This window comes from Elephas maximus, chromosome 8 (genome assembly GCF_024166365.1).
Source record: "Elephas maximus indicus isolate mEleMax1 chromosome 8, mEleMax1 primary haplotype, whole genome shotgun sequence".
Lineage (NCBI taxonomy): Eukaryota > Metazoa > Chordata > Mammalia > Proboscidea > Elephantidae > Elephas > Elephas maximus.
The window spans coordinates 72,175,346-72,189,352 of record NC_064826.1 but is presented as its reverse complement, the minus strand read 5'-3'; the positions used below and the strand labels follow the sequence as shown (position 1 = coordinate 72,189,352).

Sequence of the window (14,007 nt, the reverse complement as noted above, 5' to 3'; positions counted from 1 at the left end):
TTTCTACCATTCAGGTCTCTCAGCATATATAGACTCTGAGGTACAGAATCCTCATATGCATATTGTGTTCATTTTTAAAATATGTTGTTCCTAAATCACTTCATGCTATTGGGTGAACAAAGCATGCTTTGTCACATACTCATACCTCACTTGTGCAAGCTTTATTGAGAAATACACGGCTCTTGGTAATTGTCTCTCAAGCTTATATCCAAATGCTAATTTGGCCTCTGTGTGACTGGATGATATAATGTTATACTTAATCTTGTCATTCTGGAAAATAACATAGGAGTAAGGGAAGCACAGAAGCAAATCAAGTTCTGTCACATTAAGGCATGTTCTTTCTCAGGAAAATTGCCGTATGTTATTTTAATATTATCAAGCTAAATGGGCCCTTCTCATTATTCACATTTAGTTCTGATAAATAATGATTTGTATTTATAGTATGTGTCTGTATGTCCCCCCCACATTACCAACTTCAGTTATTAGGGTTTTATGGGCTTTCTTATGCCTTTTGTATTTTTCTCTTTCTGAAATGTTTTAGCAGTAGACTCTGATAGTGTTCTTATTTAATAAGACTTGCTATCTGTGTATGTAATATGGACGCAAAAAATATAATTACCTGGCCCTAAGATATGAGTGATAAATTTTACATATTAAAAAATGACAATGTATGCAAAAATTTAGAGTTTTCATTATATCCAGCAACTTTTTTCTTCTCACCTTAATATAAACTTAATTCCTTGCTTCAAAAAAAAAAAAGTATATCTGTTGAACATACCTAATAGAAAAAAATGGACTCCTTTAGAGAGAAAGTTATATTACTTATATTGTCAAACAGTACTTCTAACCTTGTACAGATGATGTTCAGACGTCAAACTCTATCAGCTCAGATTATGTCACGGGCTTCATTAAAATTAGATCTGTGGTCACCCTGCTTCCTGTAAATCCATTCTTCTCTGCAGACACTTGCTGTGTGACTAGTAATGAGCGACTCTTCACCCTCTGAGTCACATGATGGATTTTGCCATGCTTGCAGAACTCACCAGATCATTATTTCAATAGACATGATGCTTCACACTGAAAGGTCATGAAATGTTTTAAAGGCAGACATTTATGATTACTCTTTGATATGCATCATGCACTTAGTTTGAAAGGGTAGGACTTCAGTAATTTTTAATTAAGTCTAGTAGCTGCATTATAAGCAATTCTTGATGGAAAATTATAGGTATTTATATAGTAATCATAAAAGCATAGAATTCAAAACATAATTCTAAATGGAAACCATGGTGGACACTGTGTCAATGGTGAATCTGCTGCTATTTATCTCTGTTAATAACATTTACACAAAATGGTTTAATTATATGAAATGTTTGATAGAGAATTTACCATTCAAAGAGTATTTACTTAATACCTATTATTTACTGGGCCCTAAAACACATCTTCCCTTCCTCAAAATAGGTCTTAGCTAATTCTGAGCAATTTTTAAAATAATTTGGAACTGTATTTGCAGGAAGATTTAAAACATGTTTTCCTGGCAATTCCACATAAAAGCAGGTCTTTCTAGTATTTCCCAAGAATTTGTTTAGTATGTTTCGTAAATGTTCTTAATTTTTACGTACAGAAATTCATTGTGATAATCTTAAAGGGAAAGACCAGTTTAGGAAAATTATATGTTGAATGCTTAGACATGAAAGAACACTAGTATCTGGTGAAATAACGTACAGGGCAAGTTCATGTGCAAAGTATTTATTTGGATTTACAAAATAAGTGCTAAAACTTATACTTTTGTTTATCTCAGTCAGAACCTCACCATTAAACATTATGCTATAGATCAGTGTCTTAGTCATTTAGTGCTGCTATAACAGAAATATCACAAGTGGATGGCTTTAACAGAGGGAAATTTATTTCCTCACAGTACAGTAGGCTAAAAGTCTAAATTCAGAGTGTCGGCTCCAGGGGCAGGCTTTCTCTCTCTGGTAGCTCTGGAGAAAGGTCCTTGTCCTCAATCTTCCCCTGGTCAAGGAGCTTCTTAGGCATAGGGACACCGGGTCCAAAGGGCGTGCTCTGTTCCTGGTGCTGTTTTCTTGGTGGTATGAGGTCCCCAACTCTCTGCTTGCTTCCCTTTCCTTTTTTCTCTTGAGAGATAAAAAAGTGGTGCAGGCCATACCCTCCAGGGAAACTCCCTTTACTTTGGATCAGGGAGATGACCTGGGTAAGGGTGGTGTTACAATCCCACCCTAATCCTCTCAACATAAAATTAGAATCACAAAATGGAGAACAACCACACAATACTGGGAATCACGGCCTAGCCAAATTGATACACACATTTTTGGGGGGACATAATTTAATCCCTGACAATCAGATAACACCTCTTGTATTAGTAAGGAGGCCTGGTGGTGCAGGGGTTAAGAGCTTGGCTGCCAGCCAAAAGATCGGCATTGCGAATCCACCAGCCACTCATTGGAAACCCTGTGGAACAGTTCTACTCTGTCCTATAGGGTTGCTATGAGTCAAATTACGAGTCAAAGTCAACTAGATGGCAATAGGTTTTTTGGTTTGTATTAGTAAGGATCGACTAGGTTGTGCTGCAGTAAGAAACTGCCTGGAAGTTCAGTAACTTAAAAGAAAAAGATTTATTTATTCCTTATAGGAAGTTTTGCTACAGATTTAGGTAACTCCCCAGGGCAGTCTGTCCTCCATGAAATGGCTCTGCATTGTGTAAACTCTATAACAACAACTGCTTCCACAATCCCCCTGCCAGAAGAAGAAGGTAGTTGGAGAGTAAAGCAAAGTCGATGAAGTTCTTATATCCAGAAGTGATTTATGTCGTTTTATTGTTAAAGAAAGCCACATAACCATGTCTAACTTCAAAGGAATAGGAAAATAATCCTACTGTGAGAAGAGAAATGGCTTTTGGTCTTACCCTTGATTTACTGAGTCATTTTAGTGTGTATGCATTGTGTATTTGTGTATGTGCATAATGCGTATATGTGCATATATAAAAAAAAAAAAAAAAAAACCCGTTGCTGTCGATTCCGACTCATAGCAACCCTATAGGAAAGAGTAGAACTGCCCTGTAGAGTTTCCAAGGGAGTGCCTGGTGGATTGAAACTGACGACCTTGTAGTTAACAGCCATAGTGCTTAGCTGCTATGCCACCAGGATATATATATATATATATTTCCAATAAAAAGAACCATGGATCCTTGGAGAAAAGGCTGATTGCAGAGGACTGAAAAAAGAAAAATATAAGAAGTGTGCAGAGGATCATGTGCCAGAAAGTAAGGGAGAAGAAGACATGTCAAAAGGCTATAGAAGGGTCTCCTACCGGTGGTATATGGGACAAGCAGAATACCAAAACAAATAACAAAAGCAACAAATCATAATCCATTAAATAAAATGGGAAACCATGGATCCATATTGATACAAATAAATGAATGAATAACTTGAACGTTTGATGAAGAATATCTACATAGTCTCAAGTGTCTCCCTAATGAAGAAGTATGATAGACACCACCTTTATCCAGTGATCAAAGTTAGCATCACCAGTAATGGAGCAAATCAGAATCATGTGTCCTTGATGTGATGCAGTGAAAACATGACGTTATTTCTGATGATTTTCTTTTCAAAGATGCAGATACAGAATCTAATCCAGAGAACCACCATCATCTGTCAGTTTTTTGTTCTGTGGTATCTCGTGTGTTACTATGATGCTTGAAGCTATGTCACCAGTATTTCCAGTACCAGCAGAGTTACCTATAGTGGACAGGCTTCAGCAGAGCTTTCAGATTAAGACAGATTAGGAAGACCTGGCTATCTACTTCCAAAAATTAGTCAATGAAAGCCCTATAAATCACAACAGAATATTGTCCAATATTGTCCAATATAGTGCTGCAAAATGAGACCCCTAGATTGGAAGGTACTCAAAATGCACAGTGGCTACAAAAAAGGACTCAAGCATACCAACGATGATAAAGATGGCACAGGACTAGGCAAAATTCATTTTGTGGTACATGGGGGTGGCCAGGGGAACTGACTCAACAGCAACAAATAACAATAATGAAGAGGAAACATCAGACAAACACTAAATGAAAAACATTCTACAAAATAACAGTTGGGTATTCTTCAAGAGTCTCAATTATGAGGATGTATTCCAGACTGAAGGAGACTAACAAAACATGACATCTAAATAAAGCATGACATCTAAATACAACATTTGATTCTCAACTAGATCCTTTTCCTATAAAAAATATTTTGGACAAATTAGTAAACTTCAATGAGGCCTGATGCTTAGATGACAATAATATATCAAGGTTAATTTCCTGATTTTTTTTTTTATTGTGTGTGTTTATGTATTGGAGAATGTCCTTGTTTACAGAAAATACATACTATTGAGGGTAGTGGAGCATCATTTTAACAACTTCATCTAAATAGCCTGAGGAAAAAATTATTTATACTGTACTTTTAATTTTTTTGTAATTTTGAGGTTAGTTCAAAATTAAAACATAAAAAAGAATAATGGAATAAAAACAATTTTTATATAAATGCTTTTCACACAGTCTTGAGTAACATTTTATAATATGAAAAAATTTTTTTATTATCGGCAATACACAAATATTGCCATAAGATGCCTCTTGTTGAAGTATTGTCTGATGGAACCCATATCACAAATAATAGCAGCTGGAGATAGTTAATGTAGTGGAGAAAGTAAAAGCAATTCTTTTCACTCTAAAGCAAAATTACATAATATATAAAGTCTCTAGCTCTGATTTCTTCTGGTTAAGTAAATTGGTAATTCTCTTTTTAACATTGAATGATACCTTGAAAAGCCCTGGTAGTACAGCAATTAAGCTCCCAATTGCTAACTGAAAGATTGGTGGTTTGAACCCACCCAGTGGCTCCTCAGGAAAAAGACCTGGCAATCTGCTCCTGTAAAGATTACTGTCGAGAAAACCCTATAGGGTAGTTCTACCCTGTCACATGGAGTCACTGTGAGTCAAAATCAACTCAACAGCACCTAACAACAATAACATGATATCGTGAGGTAAAAAATTTCCTTGTATTATGTAAATTTTAAGATTGGTCCAAAAAGCATCTATAAAATTATGTTAGGAAGTTCTAAAAGGAAGCAATCTTTTAATACTTAACTCTTTTTTTTTATAGGAATAGTAATAGGTTAAATTTAAAATTGGAATTAAAAATTGGTGTTATATTTTTAGCTTTCTCAATTTTTTGAACTGTTACACGTCCTTAACGAGCTTGATTTAAAAAGGAGAAATGATTACAAAATATTTTCCACTGAATATAATAACAACTCCTGTTAATTCTCATTATGTAGTTAATTATCCGTAACAGAACAAGAAATGAGAGAATATTTATTTTCGCAAAGTTCAGAATGACCTGATGTTATAACTTCGTCAGCCAAATTTTAATATGCCTTCACACCTGCTTTATACATGCAGAGAATAGAGGCAAATTGAAATAGAATTATGCCAGTTTTTTCTCAAATAATAAGTAATCTGCAAAAAAAAAAAATTGAATTTTATAAAAGTGCAAAACACTGAGGAAGGGAATATTTCTAAGCTGTTCAGTTTTTCGAGCTAAATGCTTTTAATTCTAAAAGCCGAGGAACACGTGTATTTCCTAGAATGATTTGAAGAGCCCTGGACCCATTGTATGTAAATATATATATACACCCGTAACTTTGGCTTCTGAGTGAATACTGTCATTCCCTCACTCTTCCACTATTAACTTTGAATGGGGAGCTCTATTTCAATCTGCCCCTACAGGACCATCACACAGAAATTATGCAGGCTCCACAGTGGGAAGTCTTCTACCTCTTGCAAAAAAAAAAAAAAAGAAAAAAGGAGAAGGAGGGGGAGTATGCTGCGGTCGAATCTCCTGAGGTTCTCTGCAGCTCTTCCAATTCACTTCCCCCAAATCATGCCCTCCCCAATGCGTGTTTTACCCAGCTGTGGTCTCTGCTAAAGGAATTTGGGCTGCAATAGCAAAGTTAGAAACACCTTAAAACTGTAATTCACAGTACACTGATAGCCTCTTCATAGCATAACCCCAACCCACTTCTTTATCCTTGTTTCCAGTTAATTCCCTATGTGAACGTTACACTCTAATTGACTGCAATCGATATGGCTAATTCCCAAGGTCATACCTGCCTGCATACCTTTTGCTTTTATTAATTTTTCTCCTATGTAGATAAACAGCTCTCTTCTTTCTCTCCTTTCCTAGACTCCTTTTCCTTCTCAAAAACTCATCTCGATGCCTTCTTCTGCCTTAGGTATTTTTGGCCCCCCAAAACTAATACGATCTCCCTCTTTTGAATCCCAATTATACTAGATACCTATCTTAATATAATTTATTATATTCTGTCTAGAATTATACCCTTTTGTATACTCGTTTTATCCTCCTACTTCTTTCCCCCCTGGATTGTATAATCCTTGAGAGTAGTATCATCTGTTTCAAGCCCTTCTAGGTATCCCCTGAAGCATCTCACACAAACTTTTTATAATGCTTAATGTGTATGTATCTAATTATTGTTTTGAAGAAGGTTTTTTTGTTGTTGTTGTTTCAGTCTATCATCTAAGTTGTAAGATAATCAGTGCCAGGACCAGAAACACGAGTGCTCAATACTCACCTGTTCAAACTTGGAATGGAGAGGAAAAGCCAGCTTTTCATATCTGAGAGAAAAGTTTCATATACTAGCTGATATTTCTATATGGGCATGTTGTTATTGTTGTAGGTACTGTAGAGTCAGCTCCTACTCATAGCGACCCCATGTACAACAGAACAAAACACTGCCTGGTCCTGCGCCATCCTCACAATCCTTGTTATGCTTGAGCCCATCGTTGCAGCCACTGTGCCAATCCATCTCATTAAGGGTTTTCCTCTTTTTCACTGATCCTCTACCAAACATGATGTCCTTCTCCAGGGATCGATCCCTTCTGATAACATGTCCAAAATATGTGACACTCCTTCCTGATAATGTCCAAAATATGGGAGATGCAGTCTCGCCATCCTTGCTTCTAAGGAGCATTCTGGCTGTATTTCTTATACGGGGATAGAATTTTATTCATGTTGTAAAATGTCATCATATTATAAAGCCCTTCCTTTTGATAGAATGATAGGAAATCTAGATAGTTGTATTAATTACCAAGCATATATTTTTATAAGTAAGAGAGTATTCTTTAACACATTTATTACTAGTTTTGTCACAGGTTGCCTTTTATAATTTCCCCAGTACTGGAAAATATTCCCAGATGTCTCGAATTAGATCTTCCTAATGGATAAATTCAAAATTATATCTGTAAATTTTTCTACCATAAGATTATTCCCCAAACAGCATGAGGATGCTGGAATAACTGATTACTACTCTAAGCCATGCTTTCAAAACTGCCATATTGTTATTATAATTAAGACCACGTTGGGGCTTATCTGTGCAAGTAACCTGACATCAGACCAAAACTGCTGATGTGGCTTTAATGTGAATTGGGCAAGAAAATAAATAGCCTTTATGTCTGTAAACTTAACAGCTATCTAGCAGTCCCTTGACACATTATGCTGATGTTGTAGAAGTTTTTTTTTCCTTTGTCATCACCTTTTTCTAAAGCCAGCCAGTCAATTCCAATGTCAAAAACAATTCAGAGTTTTTAAGTCATAACTTAAACAGCATACTGATACACACATGTAAAAGTATGTTAAGAAACACATTTTTTGTAGATCGATGATTTTACTATTAAATACAGTTAATATTTCTATATATTTTTTACTACCTATATATTTTTTACTACCTATATCTATTATATATATATATATATATATATATATAAAATGTCTGTAATTATCATGCGTTCGTCTGAGAGAAAAGATTGGATAAATCTAGCGCCTCAGGGAATGTGTGCTAGGAGGGCTCATTTACTTCTCCCCAGTCCAATTAGTAAGTTTCAGGATTCATTCCTATTCAAATCCTAAACTTCATTGCAGGTGTTGTCAGGACCACTAAACTCTGTGATAGAGGATAGGGCATGAACTGTGACAGATGTTTGTTTTCACCTTCATGAATCAGGGAACATTACTGAAATGCTGTTTAATGCAGGTTATCCTGATGTCGGTTCCGCAATCAACACTGTATAAATGATTCCAAATTGCAGTTAAGTTCTCACATAAACTGCTTCCCAATTTATTTATTGTGCAGAGGGATGTCTTTAATCATAACTGAAACCATATCTAAAGATCAACACAGGGTGTAGCCACCAGCTTTGTTTATGATGCTTGCCCAAATCTCAGACCCCTTGGGCTAGCTTCCCTGCTAGCTAAGGTCTGTAGCCACTGGTCACTTTTTTTTTAATTTGCTTTCCAAATATCTAAAACTCATTACTTATTATATTCAATACTTCCTTCATTTACTATCACAGATTTTTATGATGATGACCCAAGGTTTCTGTCATTCCATATCAATAGCCAGATATTTTCTTTTCCTGAGAATGAAATCCAGAGGCTGCATATGTTCCAGTAGATCCAATGGTCAATAAGGAAGGCAATGTATTCCTCCAAAACTTTGCTTTTAACCATATAAGCTTTTTTTTTTTTTTACATAATTGGCATTATAAAATAGTATAGTGGTAAGAAACTTGGCTTCATGATTTCCTAGTTGTTGCAGTGGTCACATCATTCAAGCTATATGAGTTCCTCCACTTAATAATGTTTACCTCATAAAACAGTTGTGGACATGACATGAGGGCACACCTATAAAGTGCTTATTATGGGGCTAAAAACTTAAAAAGGGTTCCGTAATGATAGCTCCCATACTGTAGTCCATTGATGGAAAAAATGTATCTCTGGAATTATTATATCTTACAATGGATACATTTTAAAACCACTGGGCCAGGCAGCAGTTAATCATATAGTTGCCATTGCTTATGCATGTAAACTTGGTTGTTATTCCTGCAATACTGTGATGTTTCTGCCAAAAACAAACAAACAAATAAAAAACTGCTAAGGACCACTTGGGGATGGAAAATGAAAATTGACACCTTCTGGTACAATTAAGAAAGCAACAGCATCCAAACTTAAAGATGACTATCAGCATCCTAGAAGAAAGTCCTGGAGACAACGGTGGAGCTGTTTTTTCGAAATGCTGTTTCACCAACACCCTTGATGCCACAGAAGATGATACTACGCAGGAGAACACAGACTTCCAGGAGTGCGAGTTAAAAAGCGCTTTGAAAGATTTGGAATCTGAATGTGAAGAAGTTTTAGAAATACCTCAACCAGTTCATTCCTCTTATACTTCCTTTTCGTGTATAGAAGAGTGATATGTTAAAAAAAAAAACAAAACTATGTAAATCAGTATTAAAAAGTGATTTCAATAACCATAAAATAAAAATTAGAGTTAATAAGGGATTGATGTGTCATAGTTTGCCGCCATTTGTCTTTCTTTAGTACATCTTAGACTTGAAAAAACATGTTATTATCATTACTAGATAAAGCATCATTCAATTTTAAAATGCCATTTCTAATCACCCTAGAGTCTAATACATGAAAATGTGCATGTGATAAGTAGCGCTTTAGAACCTGTAATTAAGACTTTCAATTTGACTATAACATTGGAAAAGACACTGGTTGGAAATCACATAGGCTTTGTTTGTATTTCTTTCTTCAGCTTCTCTGGAGAACAGTGACCGCTCCTTTTGAAGTCCTCCATAGCCCCCGAAATAAATATCGCACATACCACATAGTTTATATTTTAAGCCAGACTGTGCCAAATATGGTAAGATTAATGTGTCAGATTAATTTGCCTACCTAGCAGTGTGCTGGTCATATGCTATGTGCTGGTCAAGTAGCAGATATAATTGTTATTGTTAACCATGTTAATTCCAAGGGACAGAGAATGGCAGGGTTCCTGATGGCACCATATCTAATCTACTACCCTTGTTCATTGTTGTAGGTAGAGCTCGCTGTCCAAATAGCAGTGCTTTACAGGAGATGCGCAGCTGTAATGAGCATCCTTGTACTGTGTACCACTGGCAAACTGGTCCCTGGGGCCAGTGCATTGAGGACACCTCGGTATCATCCTTCAACACAACTACAGCTTGGAATGGGGAGGCCTCTTGCTCCGTCGGCATGCAGACAAGAAAAGTCATTTGTGTACGAGTCAATGTGGGCCAAGTGGGACCCAAAAAGTAAGGGCTTTGGAATGACAACAGTAAATCCTGTGGTCAGCCGTGCAGAGGATTGGTTCAGGCTTCACTTGTTTCATGAAATGGAGCATTTTGATGCTTGTCATATCTGTCTTCAAGAGTAAGATGTGTTTGTTTTGAATGTCAGTCACTGATGAAGTTACGATAGCCTGAGAGTCCTGTGTCTGGGATCCATAAATTCTGGAGGAAACTTTTTATATGGTACCTACTTTCTGTTTTATAGTAGCACTTTTTGCTTTTATGAAGCTAGTGAGGCCACGAAAGAAGTACTTGCTCTAGGCCTGACTGATCAATAATGACAGTATGCGAAGTCCTGACAGTGTAGGTCATCCGTAACCTCCTATGTACCCGTAGGCTATGGAGGCTGCCAATCTAGTTTAATTGGGTAGTAGCCTTCTATGATCTGCCTTTCAATTCCCCTAGAAAATACTATATCAAAAAATACCGAGGCCAAACTTATTATATCTTCCAATGGTTAAAATAGTGAGCCATTTACTTCCAAGAGAGAGCCTTGGGATAGGATGAATGTTGTAAGTTGAGAAACTATCAGTTTCTCATTGTGGTTATGAGTACTATAATAGCAAGGCAAACAGTTTGCTAGAGGGAAGGACAAAGGACTTGGGAGCTGACATATTACAGGAGAAATATAAACAAAAACAAGTAACTGAGCATTACTGGACTAATCAATACTTAGAGAAAATTAATTAAAAGTAATCAACTCAATTAATATTTCTTCAGGGAGAGAACCTACTTATCTTTCAAAATCTGGACAACATAAACTTTTAAAATTCAAACCATATATAACAAGAAATGTCAAATCAATCAGTTTTTCATAGGTATAAATGTGGCCTATTATTTTCCAAGTACTTAGCCAAGAAGGTAAGGGTTGTGTGTGATCTTAAGCATGCTACTTAACTTCTTCTGGCCTCAGTTTTTAAAGTTTGTTGAGAGGATTAAATAAAAACAATAACAGTAATGTAAACACTCAATAAATGTTAGAAGTTATTATTTTGTCTTAGGAATTTGAGGTACTTCTTAGTGTTTCAGGGAAATAATATTATACCTGATGTATGAATACCTCTAGAGGGATAGATAAGATTCCTGTTGTGAGCTGCTTTTTCTTGCCAGAGACAGACTTTTACCCAATATTTACCCAATATTCTATCCAATTTTACCCAATATTCTATTTGTTTATATAATTTGCAATTAGGAAAACATTAAAATGTATATGCTGTAAGAGATTTGAATAAATTGGGATAATATTCCACATGCTTAATGGATAGCCCCAAACCAATATTTTGATAGAAATTATGATAATGTTGTTACGAATCTAACTCTGAAAATTAATGTACAGTATATTGAAGTTCAGTAGTGGTAGCCACAGGAGCAGAAGTCCTGAGTCCTGGAGGATTCTGGGTCCTGCTGGGACAAGCACAGAGGTGGAAACATTCACTGCAGGGGATTATAACATGACTGACCTGTTGTGGAGCAGAATGGAGGATTACTGTCTGAGCCTTGTCAGTGAACAGAGCTGAGAAGCTACGAAATATACGTATGCATTTAGTATACACATGTGCATACCCCAATGCAGGTATATGCCCATGCATACACACATCTATATTTATTCCTATATCTGTCTATATATGTATGTGGATAGTGATAGATACATAGAAAGATATGTTCCTGTTTTATAATTAAATACCTTCCAAATGTAGATGTTGGTATTTTATTCATTATACAAACTATAAAATATTTTGCCCAGTAATGGATGACAACAAGCAAGTACCTGAGTACAAGCCTCTGTGTGAAAGAGCATGCTGGATTAGCTTCATTAAATCCTTCAATAGGAAGTGTATCCTGAAGCATCATGTCGGACTACTGCAATAATCCATTAAAAATTTGCTTCACCTTTGCAGCCTTTATTCAATGACCTAGATGCATATATAGATTTGTTAAATCAAATGAATTCACTTTGCCCTTAAAAATTAAGCAAACACTGAGCGTTCAAAAGAAATGTTTTTGCCCATCTCCCTAAATGTGAGTTAAAGCCAATGAATGCTTTTTAATACCAAGCATTTGAAACAAAAAAATGCAAATAGAAACCTTGTTTTAAACTCCTCTTAATAAAACAGATTACTGTGCAATGGTAAAATCAATGTTATTGATCTTATCTATCCTCCGAGTAACAAACTTCAACTCCTATCACATCTGTTTAATTTGACCTTGAATAAGATTTGGGGGGAAATCAATTCCTGATTTAAAACACAAACACTGAATACAAACAGTATAAAGGAGAAAAGAAGCATGTTGACTGAACCAATTGCTTCTCCAAAGAAGTCTGAATTAGTTTTATTGGATGTAATCTAGGCTGTATAATTTATTCTTGTGTGTTCATTTAACAGCTTTGTTGTTAGTAATTTTGTTCTCCACAGTTAGCCAAGTATCTTGCAGTGGACATTTCTAAGCTAAAACTGAATATTCGAAGGTTGCCAATGATAACATCGTAAATTCTATTGATTTAGTCAGGGCTGCAATTTGAAGAGCATGCAATTGAGTAATGCTCCCCTGTGGTTAACGTTATAAAATTGCCTTATTGAAAAAGAGTGCTTTCAATAATAATTACTAACCAATAATTCCATAGTTCCAAAAGAATCAGCTGAATTGTATGTGGGATGTTGCCATATAATATTTGCTGGATAAGAATGCACGTTAAATTGAACTATGAGTGATTTATAATTTCAATTGTAACAATACGTTAACTTCTATAATTCACATCTAAATTTCTTTGTAGTCCATGACCTTGAGTGCTCATAGTAATTAGGGAAAATCCAAGCTTATCCTCAGTGGTAATTGAGGAGATTATTTCTTTTTGAAATATTAAAGCCTGTATATGTTTAAATCCATTTCCAAATAAACCCTAATGGTTTAAAACGAGAGGAAAGTATGTATCTATATAACTGATTAGAGCCTAATGTTTATGTATGAGATAGAACATGTAGATAAATAATAAAGTGCTATAAAGAAATTATGGCAAAGAAATTAGTGGTATTAGCTTTTTTCACTCATAGCACAGTTCTAAAAACCTGATTAACTTACTTGATGAAAGACAGTTTATCCCGACCTACAAAAAATTTGGCTTCCTCCATGTGGAGTCTTCTAAGATTCCATTTCCCACTAATTGATCAACTTATTCTAGCAAGAGTTACATTGGTTGTTTGGCTTATTAAGTCACAGCCTCTTAGATTAGTTGGCAGGGATGTATGTGACCTCGAAGCAGAACTGCTTAGGAATGAGAATACAGTGAAATCTGTGAGAGCCAGAACTCAAAGGGACTGCCTTGTTTTCCGAGTCTTGCAAGTTTTCTGCCTTTGACAGGGTGCAGTCTTAGCACTTTTCTATCAGTCTCTATTAGTGGATAATATTAGAGTTTTTTTTTCCTCTGACAGGTTTGCACCTTAAACAGGTTTCCAGCTTTCACAGGTTTTACTGTATTAAGTTACTCTTAATTATCTGAATTATGTTAGTGTATTCTATTGTCCTAATATAAACCGTCCTCTATGTGCATGTTCATGACCAACATTTGCCCACCAGCAATAGGAGAATCAGATTATGAAGCTGCAGGGAAGAATTGGGAAATCTAAAAATCATAAGTATAGAATAAATAAGATAGTACACTGAGATCTTTATTCATCAACTTCCGAAAATGATGTTCTAGGAAGTACAAACCTTATACAAAGTAAGACACTTTTATGGTTTGTCATTCTGAATTTACTCTTCTAATCCCAATAAATAAC

The 14,007-nt window shown here is 35.6% G+C and overlaps 1 protein-coding gene across 1 annotated transcript in view; it reads left to right on the top strand.

Moving 5' to 3' along the window:
* Nucleotides 1-14,007, top strand: part of THSD7A (thrombospondin type 1 domain containing 7A) — a 487,115-nt gene that overhangs the window by 351,627 nt on the left and 121,481 nt on the right. Inside the window, exon 8 of the mRNA XM_049894144.1 lies at nt 9,961-10,195. Within this exon, the coding sequence (XP_049750101.1) occupies nt 9,961-10,195 (235 nt within the window). The remainder of the gene's footprint in view (nt 1-9,960; nt 10,196-14,007) is intronic.